Here is a 22,487-nt window from a genome sequence, read left to right as displayed (position 1 = left end):
TTTTTTTTTCTAGTACAAACTCCTTATTTTAACCTTATAAGGTTTGATTTTCTTTCCAGAGCATGGTCACATACATTAGGTTGGCTAGTTTTTTAGAAGTATCAGTTGATTTCAATGATTTATTTACAGAATTGTAGGAAAAAGTTAGTGCTATAACTGGTAAAACTTGTGAAGTTATAGTTAGAATAGATTACGAGATATAGAAAGTAATTAATTTTTGGAGGTTTTCAAATTCGTTCAAATTTTTAACTTTTATCTCTCACTGCGTTTGGTTCGGATTTTAATAAACTCTTTACCGAATTGTAGGAAAAATTTAGCTCTACTAATAAAATAAGTTGCTTGCAATGTTCTATTTAAAATAATTTTTGAGATATGGAACGTTAAAGTTTGGTGTATTTCAAATTCCTTTAAATTTCAATCTTTATATCTCTTTTCATATTGTTCAGAATTCAATTAATGTTTTACTGAATTGTAGAGAAATAAAGGGCATAGTAGAGATGGAACGGAAATAATTTGGAATAGAGTTAAAATATAGTACCTAGTTATTTACATATGTACATTTCTTCATTATTATAACAAAAAATTATTATGAATGAAATGGCTAGCGTAAGGGTCTGTGACACCTAATACATTCTAAATAATAATGAAAAGTTAATGCAATAAAATTACACAAAGATATCAATGAAGTATTAATGAAATGTTTGGAACTCGCAATTTGCGTACTTTTTAGCGTTTAATCAACGCTAAAGTATGCTTAAGTAAAAGTATACCTTAAGTTTTTTAAGAGGAGTACTCTTAATATAATCTAATTGTTAAATATGTTTTAAAAATTGTTAAATAATAAATTCCGTTTTTGCCGCTAGGTAGCAGTTTGATTCAGTTATATGGGATTTAGTTGTGCAAGCTGAAAGCTGAAGGTTCCAACTTGTTGACATATTTGTTGGTAGACAGCGCTACTTGTACAAAATGGAATTCATTATCTTTTGAGGTGTGGGTCCTCCCGGCAGATGACGTCACTCGGTGTACTCAGTTCTACTGTTGGTCGTGTTTCTACTAGTTATGGGTGTAGTTCTAGATTGCGTATACGTTCAACCCTCTAATGACTGGTGTAGTGAATTAGTTCAGTGATAAAAAGTAATTAAATTATGTGGTGCAGTGTTATTGTTAAATAGAATTAAAAACAATGTTTCGTTGTATACCAATTTTCAAAGGATGTAATCGGCAGGTAGAATACGTGGACAAGCGTCACTGTTCCCTACCTAATGTGCCAGAGGACATTTTACGTTATTCAAGGAGTCTGGAAGAACTTCTTTTAGATGCAAATCATATTAGAGATTTGCCAAAGGTTGGTTCCTGATAATATATTAATAAAAAAGAAAAGAAAAACTTTTCAAACACACCAAATGGTCAGGTTTACCTCGAATATTATTGTTTATTAATAAATGTGACCTACTGCTTTAAACTAACACCTGTTTTTGTTGACATACAGTTGAATTTTCAAATCGTGTTTGTGTACAGTATCTCCACTCTTTTGAAATAACTTAGTACATGATTTCAAATATTAGGGAGGATATCTTGTGTAAAGGTTATCTAACATCTTTAATTTTAAAATTATATAAGCAAATAGATTTCCTAAAATTTATAATAGTTTGGAAGTGATATAATTATGAATTTTTAAGTTTAGGATTTCCTACTTGATTTCTCAGATTTCAGTCAATTTTCAACGAAATATCAGTGAGATAACTAGAAAACAAGTAAATTTGGGAAATATATTTGTTTATTTGTAAGTTTTGCATAATGAATAATTTTAGTAACTTAGTGTAGACAATATTAATTTGTACATAACTAGATTTTATGAAATAATCTGCTACTAGTTTTTATATGCACTGTTCTAGAACTGTTTTGCTTCATGTATCTAAATTAACCTTAAGGTTTTACTGTAAAAAAGAAAGTGTAATATGTTTGGTAGAATTCTCAGTTTGAAAAGCATTCATTTGTTGGGATTTGAGTATATAGTTGAAGGATGTTGTAAGATTTTATTTATTTCGAATTGAACGTGTTAAAAATGTTTACAATCTTTTAACTTGAATATTTATCGTCACCACTCATTCGGTATTGATGACTATTAGTTGTAAAATGTAATCGTTCAAAATTTTTAAAAGAATTAATGAGTTATTAGGTGCAATTATAACCGGTCTAACAAACTAACACACAAAAAATGGGAGTTGAAGATTTTTTCTTGTCATTACTGGTTTCTATTCTTTCTTTGCATTGCAAACTGAAACTACCAATGATTTAGATTGAAAAGGGAATGTAATTTATTTCAAATGGGTTTTATACATATATATATATTTCTAGCTAAGAAGCTCAGGTATACAACAGTGCTTTAATTGAAATAATAAAATGGTAGCTGTTTATTTTTATTTTCAGTTTCTCTAAAAAAATCAAGAATTATAACCAATTTTTTGAAAAGATAACAACACAATTAATATTTTAGTTTGATAATTGACTGTCAAGAATTACCCAGTTATTTGAGGAAATATTGCTATAGGGATGTTGATATTAATTCAGCACTGGCAGGGCCGATTCTTCTTAGTTTCAGTGGAAGGTTTCCATAAGGTTTTTTTTTCTTCTTTTTACCGGAAAAAGTTTTGAAAGTTTTATGTCGAATTCGTGTTCAAATTTTAATATTATTCTTTAGTTTGTAAGTTTGACAAGTCATTGAATTATTATCAACTTATTTGAAGGAGTAATTTTATAATTATTAGTTTTAAGTGGAATTGAATTACTGTTGACTTCATTCTATGTTCCAAGGATATTTATATGTTGGATTTGAGAATAAGGTTGAGAATGTTTGGGAGTTTTTATTTTACCATTGAATTTCAACTCATTTAGTAAGTTTTTCCTCAGATGTAATTATCAGGATCTAATCTGATGACTTAATAAAACGACTTTCATTTCTTAATTAAAATTGGCTGTTGTCAATCTTATAGCTTTTTTATAGTATTTTCTAAAGTTATTTTATACTTATTTTGTGTTCCTTCAATATAATAGCCCAAACTATATTGGAGGTTCGTTCATAGAGAGCCCAATCCCTTTTTGGGCTCCCAAACTCGTTTCTTTCCTTAATTCCTTTTTTTTTCTCTTCTCCTCCTTAGCCCTGTTCCTATTGCAATCTGGACCTTTCTCTCGCTAATGCTGTCTATTTGGCCATTGCATTTGGTGTTATTAGTTTGACGAGTTCATACACAATACGTGTCTCTGTCAAACTTATTTTGCTTGACATTTTCAGAGACTGGCTTAGGTCAAGATTTGCCGTGTTTGCGACACTTATTTTTGTTTAGCCATTTCCTTAAATAGAGCTTTTAAGAGTATCGGTTTGGCCGTTAAGGACTAGGTCTAACCAAACTAGGTAAAGCTTGGAAGATTTGTGGATATCTACAGTTCCATTTTTGTTTCTTTTTTTTTCCATGTCTTGACGATTTAACAAACCATTTCTAACAGCTTTGAACATCCTGCATGTTATTTCTATCTCTCGAAGAAGCTGGTGTGTTCCAAGGTACTTGAAGATTTCAGTTCTTTATTTTTTTCTCCAGTTAACCTTAATCTTATCAGAGTATTGCACCTTTCAGGACGTTTATTAAATTTTTATTGCTATCGTTACGATCGTGTTTGTACTCTTGTTTATTACCTGCAGTTTTTCTTGTATTACTTTGTTGCGAGACTATGATGCTGATATAGGGGGTCCTTCCGAGGCTGATTGAGTAGATGAGTAAGCTACAATCGCTAAGAGGTTGAATAATTGATACGAGGCTGTACTGCAATTTGTTTAAAAATTGTCAAACATCTTCCATACGATTTTATTGTTATTTTTTTTTTAATTTTAATAATTTGTGAATTTAGATAATCTATTAATGTTCCTTCTTTTTCTTTTTGCAGAACTTTTTTCGTTTGCATCGTTTGCGTAAATTAGGACTAAGCGACAATGAGATCCACCGACTTCCACCGGACATACAAAATTTTGAGAATCTTGTCGAATTGGATGTGTCCAGAAATGGTAAGTTTTATTGCCGCAATCTTTGCTCGTTTGTAAAAAGAAAATTATAGTCATAATTTCTTTTTTTTATTGAACATTTTGATCGAAAATAGTTCCAAATTTTCAAGATAAATCAACTTTAGTAAATGTTTCTGTTAATTTGAAAATTAATAAAATAATTTTCGCTTCTGCTAACAGTACTGTTATGATAATGATAGTGTATTTAGTCTGCATTTTACTAAATGACCTTCGGTGTTTGAAAAAATATAAATACTAACCGTGAATTTTAAACAATGTCACCAAAATAGTTGAAGGTGCATTAAATATGTTAGTGTGAGTTTTCTATGATTATGCAATAATTTAACCTTGAAATTATATTTTATTTTTGTTTGATTTTTTAATGCAAAAAGTTACGAGAATCAATGTTAATTCGGTTTTTTTTCCAACATAGGTAACTGTGGTAAAAAAAAATATTTTTTTTTTATTCAGCATTTTAAAAAATTATTTTGATTTTGGAGGTTTCTCTACAAGTCTTCCATTGAGAGGGGGGGGGGCGAAGCCAAAGACTTCTACATCTTTTTCGAGGTACTTTGCTAGGAGTTTAGCTTTAGGTTAAGGCATTATCTTGCCAACCAAGCCATGCTTTGTGTACCCTCTCTGCAAACTTTTTTTTTTACAAAAAATCTAATCGCCGGAAATCCGGCTAGAATCTGGCTAATGTTCTCGATATTAAGTGGCATCTTCGGCATAAATCTTAACTTCAAAAGAGTTCGGGTGGTGTAAGTTCAAAATCTAAAATTTGATCCAATTGCAATACTAATAATAATAAAGCTAGAGAAAGTAAAAGTATTTAGTTAGCATTGGCAAATGAAACCCATATGATATAAATAATAATTACTTTGAACTTGTCTGAAATTTTTATGTTAGTTAAAGAGGTTTTATTAATGTTTCCTGAAGACCTAGTTTTTAAACGCGCCCTACTTATCATCTGAACCGTTCATCTATGAAATAACTTGGCCATTACTCTTCGATTATGTCCATTTTAAAACGACATTATTTATGTTTTTATAGTTTATAATATTCAATGAACAAATGATAATAAATATTTATATTTTAAAATGATGATGCAATGTCTAGTTGTAGGGAAATTATTCCCCTTCATCATCACAACCAATAGAACTGTCCGGAAGTGATAGATCTTGAACAAATAGAAACACACTCACATGACTTTTCTAAAAAAAAAAATACCCAAAAATTAATTTCAAAGTAATTGTAAATGTATGTGCACAGGTACATCGTACTGAAATGGTACGTTAGAGAGAAGCCTGCCAAATCTTCCCATTTCCAGGAATTACTTCCATTAATCTTGGAAAATCTTTCAAATAAAAAAATATTAAAAATCAAAATTAGTACAAAGTGCACTTAAGGAGACCGGAAAGAGTAATTTATTTTTGAAGAAAAACTTCTTCAATACAATGAAAAGTCTTGCGCTACTTCCTAAATTTGTGGGATTTTTCATCAATCTGGGGATTTTTTGGGGTAAATAATTTCTTCCTTAATCCAGATAGTATTGCGTGCACCAATTTGGGTCAGGGTTATGTGGGTAACGCTTATATTAAAAGGTACGGGCATACATATATTGTGAAGTTCAAATTTACTATTTCTCGTTCTATTAAGGGATGCTGTAGTAAAGTTTTGATCGATAAGGACAAAAAAGGGGAATAGTTGTGCGTCTCTCACAAGTTCTATTTCAGTATAATGTACTTGCCGATGTATTTTTTTTTATTAAGGAGAGTTAAATGTTTTACTGGAACGACTACTTTTATTCTCGTACATGGATATTTGCTGCACTTTTTTGTCTTTTTCTTTTAATTTCCCGAAAATTATGCCCAACATTTTCTTTTCTCGAAACTTTGTTTCTATGTTTCCCGAACTAGGTATCGATTTTCTAGGAAAATTTCCATGCGCAAAGAGTATAGAGTGCTTACAAAATTGTAAGAGGAGAATTTGAAGCAATGTTTCTCGCGCAAGAGGATTCAAAACGAGCTCGTTGCAAGTTTTATTTTTAAAAATCACTTAGAAATAAAATTTTCAAGAAGATTTTTTTTTATTTATATAAACAATGACCTAAACTAAAGAGTATATAAGATGTATAAACATTCCCCGGATTGGAAACTATTTTGGAGTTAAGCCAGTAGAGTGTTTAACGTTCATTTACCTGTAGCTGACACTAGCCTTTTAAATAATATTTAGCAGTCTGAATATTGACTCTTCTTAAAAATTTTCCTTTTTCTTCTGAACTCAAGGTAGGAGATGATGTTTTTTATGTTGGACATTAAGTAAGTCAAATTAAAAATAGGTTTTTCTTTTATTGCTGTTTAAAAGAGATTTTAAATTCGTGTCATTTCTAATTACATTTTCCAAATTCATGTTTTTGTCGATCCTCTTTGCCCTAAACAGTCCTCAAAGCTAATAGTCGTCTAGATCTAGAACTCAAATTTTGGTATTCTGTTTTGCTGTTTTTCCGCTTCTTCAGGTTAACTAAAAGTTTTGGTGAAAATTAGTCAAAATGGCGCTTTACTGAAGCGTTTTTCTTTCTCCAGAATGGTTCCAAAGATTTTTCTTATAATTCAATGTTTTTTGATACAATTAATTTTTGGGTTTATTAGGGGAATCACAGAAAATTTTGGGGCTTTTTCATTGTTCGCTGCAACCTTTAATTAGATTTAGAGTGCCCTCTTTGAGTTTTGAGACCCTGGTAGCACGAAGGAAATGATGAAATAGGTACACCCAGATGAGTTCTTGGAGAAGTGGAAGCTAGCAGATAAGAATGACTGACTACTCCTTGCAGGAAACTCATCCCCTCCTCTCAATCACCCTCCTTGAACATGCTGAAAATAGTTTTTCCTAGAAGAATCTAGATTTAGGGTATATTCTAGAATAGGGTACTCCAGCAGCCAAGTTACGCTCTCTAACGCTTCCCTGAAGTATGGTTGTCTCAGATCAACAGGAAACAAGCTCTCCCAGGAAGTTTTGAGAAGAACAGGAAGCCGTTAATCTGCATGATTTCCCTGTCCATCCTGTTTCCTCCCACCAAAAGTGGCCCCAAATAAAAGGTTGAAAGTGTTCTCAATGAGAGCGTTTACCCTTCCAGGCCCTTTTGCGAAATCCAATGGATCGGTTAGCCCGCAGATTGGGATAATCCCTGAAGATAGTCACCTTCCCCAATTCAGGGAGGGCAACGCCTGGTAATCATCTAGACTCTCTGGAAAACCGCTAGGAATGGAGACCACCCTAAAAAGTCTTAATATCTCTCCTCACCTTCAAGAGGTTATATCTTCTTCTACCATCCTATCTTTAGCAGGGATCTTCTTCCCACTCAAGCAGCTCGCGTTAAGTTAGAAAGATGGCGCTTCACTCTGGATTATAATAATCATCACGAAAATGAGTTGAACTTTACTCCTCAGGTTTCAAAATTCCATTAATATTAATATTCTACTCCTCTTGTTAGTTATACCGTTTGAAAATCAGATTTAAATCTTACTTTTTAATAGTTCTTTAAGGGTATTATAGTGTAGTAGTAAAATTTATTGATTGTAGAGTGTAAGAACAATTTAATGAGCGCTTTGAATAGTTGATGCGCTAGAGGTCGCTAGTGTATATGTTAAGAGATAGGCGGCCGATGATTTTGTTAGTTTATCTCACGAAACTCTACTTCCGTTTTATGTCTGTGTGTTTGTTAGTTGCCAAGGTAAATTACCAACAAATTGATTGGACTGAGCCTCTTTAATCTATAAATTTCTTTAAGGTTATCCAACTATGTAGGTGGTATTAATTGAAACTAAACTCGTTAATGGAAATTTGTCAAGATCTCAGAATTCTTTGATTACGTATTAAAAGGAATTTAAAAAAGAAGAAGAATTTAACTTGAAAATACGCTTAAGTTTGACAATAGATCTGCAGTGTACTGAGCCGGCTTCTATTTTAAATAGAATTGTGTCACCCACTATTGTGAAATATTTGTTATTGCTATCATTAGCTTTTCCTTAGACAAAAAAAATTACCCATCGTTCAAAAGGAAATAGTTAATTTCTTTTCTGCCTTTTGTACGCTGCTAACCACTCTAACCTTCAAAGCTCGTACTGTCGCACTTTGTTTTTCTATTTACGCATTATTTAGTGGAAACACATAGAAGTTCTTTCATCTAACTAAAACTTTCCCAGTTTACTTAAAATAACAACGTGGTTTTTCTCTGTTTTTCCAACCTTTCTAGTAGATAACCTTCACATTGGACTTTATTCTTTACGTTCCAATAATATTTTGTCAAATATATGAACAATTTAAAGTTAACAAAATACATTGTTTTGGCCGCGTGAAGTTTTATTTAAAAAAAAAATTAATAAATAATAATAAAACCTAGGGGGAAGGGATTAGCTTTGCGGTTAGCGTACTGGACTCCCACACGGAGGTCTCGGGTTCGAATCCAGCTGCTGACCCTTAGATTTTCTCTTCCTAGGAGCTTCTTACAGCTCACTGTCCGGTGATGGACAGTGTTGTCTGTAACGAGAGAACACTGGCCGGAGGCCGGCAGTGCACTGAAAAAAGCTCCGGGCGCCAATAACCTTAAATAAAATAATAATAATAATAATAAAACCTGCTAGTCTATCAGTCAGTCCAGGGCTGACCTTAATAACTTCGTCGCCATTGTAATGATGAGTTTGCATACATTAACGGATATTAGCTACGTGCACGTTTCTCCTTGGAAATCCTATGTCATATGTTTTTTTGGTGTCATGACGGCAGTCGCGCACGTTCACATACATCAAAGAGTTCCTCTTTCTCTTGAAACCAATCGGCCAGTAACGACACCATTCGGTTTTGGGCTGCGGGGTTCAGCCGGGATCTTAATTCTCGTGACTCCATGTTAAGAGAATTTAACTCTTTTGTACGTACACCCTCCCTGGGTTTGGTGGTACTTAAAATACTAAGATCTCTCTTATCAGTTTTGGGTACTCACTTTCTGGGTTTTACGTAAACATTACTCTTATTTGAAATGTTTCTCTTGGAAGCTTTGGTTCAAAAAAATGGCATTTTGCACGCGTTTCTTTCGCCATTTTCTACTCATGACGGTTCATAGAATAGCTAACATTCCGAATTATTACAGTGGAGTCTCAGTTATCCGTCATGAGCGGGACCGGACACGTGACGGATAGTCGAATAGACGGATAATGGAAAAAAACAGGAAAATTTCCAGATTCTTTTGTTTAACGTGTATAAAACAGGTAACTGGTATACATATTTTATACGTTTATACGCTTAAGCCTTAAAGGGCAGGTATCTTTCATTACGAGGGTCGTTTGAAAAGTCCGTGCAAAAATAAAAACCACTTAATTTTTTGGGGTAAACCTTTTTTATTTTTCAACATAGTCTCCTTTTAGGCTTATACACTTCGTCCAACGCTGCTCTAGTTTGTTGATCCCTTCCGAATAATAGGATTTGTCCAAGTCTGAAAAATAGCCATTCGTTTCTGCAATCACCTCCTCGTTTGAATAAAATCTTTTTCCCGCCAGACATTTCTTCATATTGGGGAACAAATAGTAGTCCGAGGGAGCCAAGTCTGGAGAATAGGGGGGATGTGAAACGAGTTGGAAACCTATTTCCATTAATTTTGCGACCACAACTACTGAGGTGTGAGCTGGTGCGTTGTCGTGATGGAAAAGGACTTTTTTGTGGGCCAATCGTGGGCGTTTTTCTTGCAGCTCGGTTTTTCAAACGGTCCAATAACGATGAATAATATGCACCTGTAATAGTTTTACCCTTTTCCAGATAGTCGATGAGGATTATTCCTTGCGAATCCCAAAAGACAGTCGCCATAATCTTTCCGGCCGAAGGGACGGTCTTCGCCTTTTTTGGCGCAGATTCCCCCTTGGTAACCCATTGTTTAGATTGTTCTTTGGTCTCAGGAGTGTAGTGATGTATCCATGTTTCATCCACAGTGACGAAACGACGCTTAAAGTCCTGCGGATTCTTCTGCTGCAAACCGTCCTTGCAACACTTCACACGATTTCGTTTTTGGTCAAGCGTGAGCAATCGCGGCACCCATCTTGCGGATAGCTTTGTCATGTCCAAATGTCGATGCAAAATATTATGTACCCGTTCATTCGAGATGCCCACAGCACTAGCAATCTCACGCACCTTCACTCTTCTGTCATCCATCACCATATCATGGATTTTATCAATGATTTCTGGAGTAGTAACCTCAACAGGGCGTCCAGAACGTTCAGCGTCACTTGTGCCCATATGGCCACTCCGAAAATTTTGAAACCACTTATAAACTGTTCTAATCGAAGGTGCAGAGTCACCATAATGTTTATCAAGCTTCTCTTTAGTCTCCTGAGGCGTTTTGCCTTTCATAAAGTAGTGTTTAATCAACACACGAAATTCTTTTTCGTCCATTTTTTGAAAATCACTCGACTTCCTCGATTCAAACGAATGCCAAACACAAAGAAATAGACCGATCTGGCTGAAACTTGGTGTGTGTTCTTCCAAGAGATGCTACTAACTAAACATTACCTCGATACGCACCAGTGGTGCTATCTCTCTGACTTTGCACGGACTTTTCAAACGACCCTCGTATTCAATTCATTCTATTGTGTATTAAAATTAATGAATACAATGTCGGCGACATAATTTTTTTTTTTTTTTTTTTTTTTTAATTTTTAAATACTGAGGAGAGTGACGGTTAATTGGAATAGACGGATAAAAGGGTGACGGATAACCGAGACTCCACTGTACTTAGAAAAAAGTATTACTACTAATTTCCTTAGTATTAACAAACTTTTCCGGCATTTTCTTCTAAGAATTTTCGTACACTAAGTTCTAGAATTTCATTTTGAAACGTTTTCCAAGGAAGTTACACAATTAAGTGGCGCACTCTTATGTTCAAAAACTAGTTTAGAACAGACAAAACTAACATTTGGTAAAAGTTTGTAGTTTGCGAATCAGAACTTTTGTGAATTGCCATTACGTAAAACAAGTCTTGTGATAATCTTAACTTTATGTATTTCATTTTACACACCCTCTTGTTATGGCGGAGGTTCAGTTCGAAAACTTGTAATTTACCGGAAGTACAATTGATCTCAATAAAAAAAAAATGTAGAAAGCACCAATTGTTGGCGAACCTTTAATTTACATAGTTAGTAGTAGAGTTTGCTAGGTGGAGCTGCACTCAAGGAGGGGATGAGAGGAAAAGATGCCACGAAGGGGAGGGTTAAGGGAATAATGTGTTAGACATGACAGGAATTTGTAATTGACTCCTCACTTTATCCTTAGATTACTCCTTTCTCTCCTCTGTTGAATTATATTTATTGCTTTATTTATTTTTATTAATACATATGTAACAAGAAGTCCCCAGTTATTGGAAACGATCATGTCAGAATTTTGCAGAACTTCTATTGTATGTCTGTCGGCAAGTTCTTTCTTAAGAAAATAACATGGACACAAACGAAAAAGAAGTAGAATAACTTAACAATTTCATCAAATTCGTAGTTCGGTCAGCATCAGATTACCGGATATATGCTTTACTAACTAATGGCTTCAATAGATTTACCTTTACATCACTCTTCCAGCAGCTTTATCTCTTCCGCTGTGCGTAGGTACAGGCGCTGATCATATGCAAAGGATTGGTGCCTCCCTCCCAAAAAGCCATTTCGATTTCAGTGTCAAGTGTAGTTTCATAATGTTTAATATTAATTATAATTTAAAATTCGAGGAAAATTTGTTTTCAACTTATAATTACAGGAACAAGATTAAACTTATAATCGGAGCCTTCTCGATATCTTTTAAATGAAATCAGATTAAGGGGGGGGCGTACAATTTAATTTGATTATGAGATTTTATTACGCTAGAGCTAACAGTTAATTATTTATTTTATTTTTTATTATTCCACTTTGAAATGTTGATATTTCCTAACATTACGCTCATTTCACAATAGATTCTTTATCGATGATGTAATGATCAGTTTTATACTATTGGATTCGTCATCATGAAGCTGCTTTATTCTTTATAAATTTGATAATTTTAAACAAGTCAAAATTCTGTTGTTATTTTTTAACTTTATCTTCAGTTTTTTGTCTCATCTTTAATTTTGTTTCCCAGTGTCGGAAACACAAAATATATCATAAACTTCCGTTTGCTGATTATTGGTTCTCCAATAGTAGCGTATTTCGAAATCCCTTTACCGGAATTGCCACTTCTGTCATACAAACTCCATTTTATTTTGAACCTCAGTTTCAAACTCAGTTCAGTAATTAGTCCAAAGTATACAGCTGATTATTTAAATTATTTTTAATCACAATGAATTGATTTCATATTTTTAAAAAATGAGCGTATGTGCTGACTGCCATTTAATGACATCTGAATTGCTTTAGTACGATTTATAGTATAATGTGTGTAAAAATTAAATATGTTACCCCAAATTCTGAGCTTAAATCGTTGGCGCTTATGATTTTGTAAAAGTCGTTTGAGTTGTCACACCACCAGTAAGTATATTTCTGTACCTCGGAGGGAAAAGGCACCATGTCACAAAAAGTAAATTTTACAGGGGAGCCAAATAAAGATATTTTTCCAAATTCATTTTTTGTTCCACTTTTCCGGTTGTACTCTTTCCTGTACTTCTCACCGTAATTATTACATTAGGTACGGCCACTTTAACTCCCATATTTTAAAATATTTTATTTTGATCTCCATTGTGAAAAAAATGTATGTCCATGTAGTGCCTTTTATCCTTAAGCAATGAAGTATCATAGCGCTTTTTAAAAATACATAAATCGCTTAATAGTAAACATAGGTCATAGTGCTTTACACCTGTAGAAAGAGCAACAAAAAATCTGTAAAATGATGCCGAAATCTGAAAATCGAAAAAAATGGACATGGTGCCTTTTCCCTCCGAGGTATTTACGAGGGTCATTCAATAAGTAACGAGACAAATTACTACTGCTCAAAAACAGCTAAATTGATCCGCATGAAACTTTCAGGACATAAAGTTGGCAACCTTGCGATGACATCTGATCAGCTGTTCAATTATATTTTCTAAACATAACCTCAAATTTACTCAGTTAACGATGGCGAGTCCGCTCCAGAATTGCACCGTGGAAGAACAACGTGCCGTGATCAGATTTTTAGTCGCGGAAGGTGAGAAAGGTAGTAAAATCCACAAAAGAATGTTAAAAGTGTACGGAGACAATTGTTTGAATCGTTCGAACGTTTACAAATGGGTAGAACAGTTTCAAAGTGGCCGTACAAAAGTTTCTGACGAGCAACGCAGTGGACGACCGATCGAAGTTGGGACTTCCTCTCTCGAATCTCGGATTGACGCGTTAATTCGGGACTATAGGCGTATCACCGTTGAACTGATAAGTGAAAAAGTAAACGCGAGTGTTGGAACTGTCCATAACATTATTCACAACAAGCTGCAGTACAAGAAAACCTGTGCGAGATGGGTGCCCAGACAACTCACGGACGCTCACAAAGAAACCCGGCTTCAAATCAGTCAACAGTTGAAAAATCGATATTCGACTGAAGGAGAAGGTTTTTTCAAAAGAATTGTAACGTGTGATGAAACATGGATCCACCACTATGAGCCAGAGTCAAAACGACAGAGCCTTGAGTGGAAGCATACGACTTCTCCCATTCGGAAAAAATTCAGGACCCAGCCATCTGCCGGTAAAGTCATGCTTACAGTATTCTGGGATTTTCAGGGGCCAATTTATTGTGATTTTCTTGAAGGCCAAAGAACAATCAACAGCCAGTACTACAGTGACATGCTGGAAAACAAGATAAGACCTGCAATTCGAACGAAACGCCGTGGGCTCTTGACTGAAGGCGTGATTTTGCTTCATGACAACGCCCGTCCACATACGGCACAGCTGACGAAAGAAAAACTACAGAAACTGGGATGGGAGATCCTTCCACATCCCCCCTACAGCCCCGACCTCGCCCCATCAGACTTCCATCTGTTTGGACCCCTTAAAGATGGTCTACGAGGGTTACATTTTCGATCCAATGAAGAGGTAAAAAATCAGGTGCAAAAGTGACTTCGAGATCAACCCAAAGAATTTTATGCCAAGGGCATTTACAAATTAGCAGAAAGATGGGACAAGTGTATAAGTGTTGCTGGGTACTATGTTGAAAAGTAACCAAAGTTTTGTACTGATTCAATAAACCGTTTTTGAGCAATAATAATTTGTCTCGTTACTTATTGAATGACCCTCGTATTTATCTAGTAAAAATGTTTTCAATAAATCTCAACAATTTTTCCCTTCCACCGACAAAACAAAGAAATTAAAAAAAAAAGTAACGGAAACAGGAAATTCATTCATTAAAAAAAAAATATATATATATAGTTTGACGAAAATAAGGCACTTCCTGTGCGCAAGACCTTTTAATCAAATAAATCAACATTCTTTGGCTAGCCGGGGAGCTAGTATGTGTGTGGTGGGAGATAAAAGTTACGGTAACTAGTAACTCTAGTATAGTTTTTTATTTGTGTCCCAAGACTATAGTTAGTCTTCTTTTTTTTTGTGTAAAAATATCTATTTAGAGCTTTCGAAATCTGTTTTGGTAGTATATTTATAATTTAGTTTATTGGTTAGAGGTGGGGGGGGATGTTAGGTTGACGAACTTCCTTTAACCAGGTTTCGTAAACCGGTTGATTAAAATTGTTTTCTTCACAGGTTTTTATATTAACCGGTTAATAAATGCAATATTTCTTTTTAGTTTTATGTTTTTAATGGTCGTTAAATAATAGGAATTTCATTTTCAAAAATATTTGGTTAACATTTTATTTTTTAAATTATTTCTACGTCGGTTGAGAGATTTTTTAAATTAATTAATATTATTTTTTTAATTAAATTTAAATGTTGAAAAAGAGATATTTCTTGTTTTTCCCTTTGATGTTTTTATTTCTAACATTCTGTTTGGGTATTTTCTTACGAATTTATTAACTGAATTCATAAATAAATAAAAGAGGAGAATCTAAGCGCTGTGAGACACAGGTCACACTGGGGCGGTAAATATGGTTATAATTCAATTGTATTGGTAAATAAAAAAAAGTTGCCCTAAAAATTTCAAATAAATGCAAATTTTAGCAATTTAAGAAATGGTGTCCATTAAAATGTCTATGAAAAATGTTTGCGCAAAGAAACAAAAAATTTATATAGAATGGAAATAAATAACTGCCAGTTTTTCAATCATGATATACAGTCGAACCTCTCAATAACGGCCACTGGCGGGGGAAAGCAAAGTGGCCGCTGTTTGGAGGTGGCCGTTAGAAGGAGGTAGGCAAGTTTCGTAAAGAAAAAATATGTTTTTTTTCCAAACATCTATTTAAAATTTGTTTATTATTAATAGATTTAAATACTTACATAAATTGCATAATTATTGCAGCTATATGATATGCATCAAATTTTTCTTAATTATCCAAAAAATTTATCAATAAACTACAAATTATTGACTTAATTAATAATTTTTATAATAATCATCATATTTATTCATAACAATCATCATACTATCATCTATTATCAGAAAAATAGAACAAACCTTTCGGCAAGTTGACGATGACTCGATTTGGTTTTTGCAAAATCTTCCAAAACACATTTATTTTCTATTCTAGAGTTAACCATTTTCGTTTTAGAGACATATCAGGAAAAAAATAATATTGTTCGTCCAAAGTAATATTGAAAAATGGATTAAAATGGTACAAGATGTGTGGAGCTTATATAGGGAAACTTTAGGAAAAACCAGAAAAAAAAAGCAAAAACTTGAGAGGGGATAATTACTTTTTATCACCGCGTTTTAATAATGAGGTAGTCGTTGGGTGGAAGGTGAAACATATAATCCGTTCCCCAAAATCAATGTCCGCGCGGTCGCTTTGTAGAATGACCGTTAGACGGAGGTTCTTTTATATAGACAATTGTATTGGGGGTAAAACGGGGAAATCCAAAAACTGGCCCGTAAATGGAGGTGGCCGTTAGTGAGAGTGTCCTTTATGGGAGCTCGACTATATTTTTATTATTCCGAGAGTTTTCGACCTAGGGGACTAGGGTCATCTTCAGGACTAAGGAAGACCTAGTCCCTAGGTTGAAAACTCCTCGGCATATCATGACTGAAACTAGCAGTTATTTATTTCATCCCATTGAAGCTATGAGAATCAAGTCACCAAAAATAATGAAAAATTTCAACTTTAAGCTTCCTGCAATTTTGGTTACACATTTTTTCTTAATTAAAATTAAACTGGGGACTATATTATAAACTAAGGGGATTAGCTAGATTGGTTAGCGTGCTGGAGTCTCACGCGGAGAGATTCTGGGCTTGAAATCTAGCTGCTAGACCTTAGATTTTCTATTCCTAGGAGCTACTGAGAGCCCATGTCTAGTGATGAACAGTGGATAGTATCTAGAAGCCATTAGTGCATTTAAAAAAAAAAAAGCTCCATAATAAAAACTTTAAAATTTTGTAAAATTCCGGATGTATCAAAAATTGGTTACCGGAAGTTCAATTTTTGTATACATGGCAAGGATAAAACTAATGGTGGTTTCCTTGATAACAATTCATACGATTTTTCTTTAACCCGGAAATATAACTACTTACAGTATCTGTTTATCTTCCGATTATGGCTAAGTTGGGGGTAATTAAAAGCCATTACGCTGTACGCTGTGCAAATAATGTATGAATATTATTAGTCATCAAGTATTTATCAAATTATTTAAAAAAAAAATTATCTAAATTTGATAAAAATATCTGTTACTTGAAAAACGCTATAAATTTGAAATTTTAAACTTAGTTATAATATTAAAAGGTTTGTTATACAATATTGAGCTTGTTGAGCGAGTGAGACAGAACAGGAACTAGAAGTGGGGAAGTGGAATATTCATTCCGCCACTCTGAGAGATGGGTTCACTGGTGTATGTCCGTGATTTGCAGATATTCTTTTGTAAATTCCGCGTCATAGCTGGCTACTTGTTTTTCCGAACAATAGTTTTTCAGCTCGTACATTTTGAAATTAAAATGGTTTTTCCCATTTTCTCTAATCAATTTTGGAATTTAATTTGAATATTTTTTACTTACTCTACTTTTATTAAGAGGAAATACGAGTATAGCGAGCGTATGTAATGTTTCTTTATTGAGATTCTCATTGGATGTATATTTATGAGTTTTTCCTGTGGAGTTTTAACTTTTGGGGGCGGGTGTTTTTCGTTGTATTACTTTTTTTTTTTTTGGTTGAGGATTCAAGCTTCCATGCTCTTCCATAATATCAAGATTGCCCCGTAAAGTGCCTTTCAAGTACAATTTACAGTGACAAAAGGAAAGACATTGTAAAGGTTTATTGTGTTCAAATACTGATCAAATTTGACCCCAGCTAAACGGTCATCATCCTTGCTCATTGTTCGGCCAATAGTAAGAGAGCGAATTGTAAACGTGTTGGTTTCCATTAAGTCTCAATTTCAGTGTAAACGGATTTACTTTAAGTCCTATAAAATGTTTATAAGGATTAAACTTGTAATCCGAGATTCCAAATTTTTAGAATTTTTTTTTTTTTTGCCTTTTTTTTGGCATTGGCTTCCGCCATACAGCCAGCATCGTTTAGGTGCTTATCACTAGAATATCACTCACTCTCCATTCTTACCTACAAATACATTCGCTTCACACATTCATCCCTCTACTATATATAACTATTTACATACAAACTTACAACTAATGGATGGATAAGTACTCTGTATTGCTGCCATCCTTATAGCTTAACTGAAATTAAAATCACCGTAATCCTTCTCTAATCATTTTCTTCCATTCATTCTAATTCGGCTATAACTTTTAAATACATTCATATTTCATAGCTAGCTCTGCTACAGATTTAAACACATATATGTTGGCGGAGAATATTATGTCTTCGTAGCGAAATGGTGCATCTAAATACCTGTATAAGTCGTCGAAACATTTGTTTCTTTTCTACCACATATCCATTATTATATTGTTTGAAATCCTCCTCCTCATTGCAATCTACGCAAAGAGGAGAGAGGATCTTTTTGTTGATCCTGTGAAGATACGATCCACACACACCGCGTGGTTCGCTCTCAGCCTGCTTATTGTCGTAACAACCCATTTATTCAGTGACAGTTCCCTTAAATCATGGTTGTCTAGGTCTACACATAGTTTTATAGAATCTCTCTTTATTACCATTACTTGTAATCTATCTGTCTTGCCATTTTTGTAGGGCTGTTTTTGCAATTGTTCACTTGATATCGGTGTGTGGTAATTTATAATTAGCCATTTCTCCACTATTGGTGACTTTCTTTGCAAGTTTATCAACAATTTCATTTTCTTTTCTACCACAATGACCTCTTACCCACAAAAAATTAATGCAGACCCCCTTCTCTTTAAAAATTGGTTGACAGGAATTACCGTTTCACTAAATAGATTTGTAGGGTTTCTGTTTCCGAGTTGGTTTTGCGTAGAAATTGTAAGAAAACTGAATTGCGTAAACTGCAGTTAAAGAAAAAGGACTTTTAAGTGTGCCCACCAGATTAGATTCAAAATAAAAATTAAATAAAAGCAATGTATTAAATCGTTGAGAATGTGCAACAATAGATCTACATGCATCTTGAGAAAGAGAGAGAGAGAGAGAGAGAGAGAGAGAATGGATGACTGGCGAAGTTTTTATTATCCTGAACAAGGAGGATACTTTAAAATAGAACTGAGAGAAGGTGGTTTGACTTGCTTTCACTGACGTCCTTGACGATGGTGCCGATGTTTGGTGGAGACGACGGTGGTGTGGCCGCGCCGGAGGTTAACGAACCTGACACTAACGGTGCTTGGCAGGACGAGGCTTTGGAGAACTACTCTGGCAGGCAGCAGCATGCCTTGGTCTTCCAAGACATGTTCCACCTTTCTCCTAGACTTGCATGCCAACAACATGGCCGTTTATATGCTGCAACCAAGAGATTTAAATTTCTTAAGTTATTATACATGGACTATTTAGAATTAAGAAGTTTTCGAAGTTTTGCTATAATAAACAGGACACTTGTCGCTTTATTGACTTTGGAATTTCGATGGGAAATACATACTTTTGAGTTTCTCTTAGTCAGAAATAGTTCATTCCTAGAGATTGGTCATTGAGAACTGGGTACAGTAAAGACGAAAAGTGCATTTTATTGATCCTACTCCTTTGATGCAACTAACCAATATCGCCCAGATTGCACCATTTCTTCCGGGGGCGCCAAGATCCAATAAGAAGTTCCTAAATCCATTTCCTCTCGTTCATTCAGAGGATGTAAAAATAAAAAGAAATTGATAAACATAAACAAACTTGAAACAAAGATCAAATTAAGGATGCCAGCCAGCCTGAATGGAATAACGTAGAATTTTGATTACATATGTGTACATAATTTTGTAAAGTAAATGTTATTGCCTTTGACACACCTGAGTTTATATGTATTTATTAAATAAATAAGGTAATATCGTGTAACTAGTAGTAGATAGGTCTTCATTAGCACAGTGTATGCGACTGGCTTCACTTGTTCCCAGATTAAATTTGAAAGAAGCCAATGAAATTTAACTTTAAAATATATATATCTTCATTCTCTTTTGCTCCACTGTAAATGGAACTGTTGTGTAATTTCGAGCTCAACAGGATTTAAATTTGGTATTTCAAACACTTAAATAAAAGATTTATGTAGGTAAATGTTGGTTTCCTGTTTCTGTTCCGTGAATTTTTTTTTATATTTTATTTTTTTGTGGATATTTCCGAAACCCAACGGAAGTGCTGTTTCAAGTTCCAATTTTACCATATTTGTATAATATTATTGTAGTAACGACAAATTATTGTTCCAGTAATTCGGAATTTTGAGTTTAAGTTCTCTTCAATCGGAAGTATGTGTGTGTATTTCTGAAAGATTTTTGACATTTTCATACTCTCTTTGCAAACGGAAGTACTTGTGACTTGTTGATTCTCTATTGTCGCTTTAGTAACTAGGCTTTAGTGAAAATTGGTTCTGATATTTTCTTTATATCTTTTGGCACGGCTTTCCTTCCTATTGAACATACAAGCAATTAATTGTAGGCAATTTCCTGGGATAATTAGTTTTTTTTTTTTCTTTTTTTGTGGATCTCAGGGATGTAACTTTGATAAACCTCTAAAAGTATCATTTAACGCACTACGAGGTGTGGCTATTAAATAACGAGACTGATGCTGCTACAGAAGAACTATGCTTGCGCCAAATCCTAACGACCTACAGCTGTACAGCGTAAAGCCTTCTCTTACGATTGCAGCGTCTCACGTGTTTATAGAGAAATCTGTTTGACCGGAACCGTCGTTTGTGTAAGAGGTGTTTGTTTCGTTTTGCTGAAAACATGATACTGCAGTAGTAGTAGTAGAGCAACGAATTGTCGTGAAATTTCACCTGAAACTTGGTAAAACCGCTACTGAAACTTATCTTTTATTAAAAGAAGTTTGTAGACGATGAATGTTTACCACGTGCTCAAGTTTTTTGAGTGGTTCAAGCGTTCCCAAGATGGCCGAGAAGACGTCGGAGATGTTGACCGCCTGGGTCGCCCTTCCACGTCCAAAACGGATGAAAATATCGATTATAATTAATGAACATTACTACCGTGAGGTGCTTGCTCAACTCCGTGAAAGAGTAAGGAAAAAATGACCCGATTTGTGGAAGAACAAGTCATGGGTTCTCCATCAAGACAACGCGCCAGCTCACACTGCATTGTCTGTCAAGACGTTTCTAGCCAAGTACAACATCCCAGTTTTAGGCCATCCGCCTTATTCGCCTGGCCTGGCCCCAGGTGACGATTATCTGTTCCCCAAAGTCAAATCTGCATTAAAAGGAACACGATTTCAGTCCGTTGAAGCTGTGAAAAGCGGCACGTGTCATGCAGGATCTCACAGAAAAAGTCTTCCAGCGCGGTTTCGAACAATGGTAAATTCGCATGGAGCGTTGTAGGGATAGGGGAGGTGATAGTAACTAAATTTGTATAAATTTAAAATAAAATGTTTTTACACACCTTGTATTACTTTTACCCAACAATATTTTTCTAAAGAAAGATTATTATTGTTGAAGTTACTTATATCAGTTTGGTACATGATAGGGCTAACATTTTCTCTGCATCCGTTCAGTAAATACAAGAGGCTAAACTGAAAAAGTTGCCCAGTACAACTGGGATGAGATTCTGGCAATAAAGGGCAGATTTAATTAAAGGATGTTGACAAAAACCTCTTGTATTTATCTAGTGCTGCTCCTTTTGTTCTAAGGGTTTCCATTTCTTTTTGGAACAAAGAGATATAATTATTCAACAAAGAGATATTATGCTGATTAGTTATAATAATTTCTTTTCGTCTTTTATTGTTTGGACAGTAACAATAATTAGTGCTTCATTGATTAAGAGGTTTTACGATTGCGTTTCAATTCTTAGAACAGTTGCAATATTTTTTTTTTCATTCCTTTTAATTAGCAAAGTTTTAATTAAAAGAAATAATTTTTTTCTGCTTTTGATCCCTTTATTATATTATTTATTTGGATGAATTAATTTTGTCTATTCAACATTTACGGGGTATATTATGTAAATTTTAAGATACTTTTTTTGCTCTTCCAAAAAAGGAAGTGTAACTATCGTGCAGAGTTTCCGTTTTGAACCTTCAGCGGAAATATACTTGGGATTTTGAAGGTCACATTTTTTTAAAAAAAATGTTCACCTGTCTGTAGTTGGCGTAACTCAAAAAAAAGAAAAAAACAGTGAAGATATTTATCACATAGATAAATTTAAATTTGTATTTCTTCAAGAGAGAACCAGAAAAAAACAGTGTAACGGTCGTAAACCTGTAGATCTGTAACCGCAAATGGGTACATCAAGCCAAACTAGAAAAGCGAAGGTGTAAAGTCTTCGATGTATTGTCTAGACCAGGGGTCCCCAAAAACTACGGCCCGCGGGCCCCTGAGGACATTTATCCGGGGCCCCCGCCGCACATCCGGTAGGGGGGCATCTCTTTCATTGGTGGTCAGTGAGAGGAGCACTATATTTGCGGCGGCGGCGCCGCAAAACGCTGTGTCGCTCATGTACAGTACTACTTCCGGTGACGCGGGACGCACGCGTCACGGCTCCCAAAAAATAACAGCAGAAGTAGGAAGAAAGTCCAAAGCTCTATAAATAATCCGGACACTGACCATCTCATTAGCCAAAAACAGGCCCATAGTTCCCGCAGAAATACTGGGCAGTTTGGTGATTTAAATTAACTTGTTCTTTATTTGAAATATTCTATTTGTTCCCGATTTGTTTTTTTTTACATAAAAATAGTTTATATATATATATATATATATATTCTGGCCCTCCAACGGTCTGAGGGGCAGTGAACTGTGGCCCCCTGTGTAAAAAGTTTGGGGTCCCCTGGTCT

The 22,487-nt window shown here is 34.5% G+C and overlaps 1 protein-coding gene across 11 annotated transcripts in view; it reads left to right on the top strand.

Moving 5' to 3' along the window:
• The first annotated feature begins 995 nt into the window (after positions 1-995).
• scrib (scribble planar cell polarity protein) overlaps positions 996-22,487 on the top strand; it is a 149,370-nt gene continuing 127,878 nt past the window's right edge. For 5 of the 11 annotated variants that reach the window (XM_074136534.1, XM_074136538.1, XM_074136533.1 and 2 more), the window contains exons 1-2: positions 997-1,345; positions 3,940-4,057. In XM_074136534.1, coding sequence (XP_073992635.1) covers positions 1,184-1,345; positions 3,940-4,057 — 280 coding nt within the window. In that variant the 5' untranslated portion in view covers positions 997-1,183. Of the gene's footprint in view, positions 1,346-2,607; positions 2,705-3,939; positions 4,058-22,487 lie in introns of those variants that run through there. The other 6 variants (XM_074136541.1, XM_074136539.1, XM_074136532.1 and 3 more) reach the window with 5 other exon arrangements.

This window comes from Rhodnius prolixus, unplaced genomic scaffold, assembly GCF_049639745.1.
Source record: "Rhodnius prolixus isolate KJV_2025 unplaced genomic scaffold, Rpr scaffold_5, whole genome shotgun sequence".
Classification (NCBI taxonomy): Eukaryota; Metazoa; Arthropoda; class Insecta; order Hemiptera; family Reduviidae; genus Rhodnius; species Rhodnius prolixus.
Note: the sequence above shows the minus strand (reverse complement) of the source record. Positions and strands in the feature narration are given on the sequence as shown.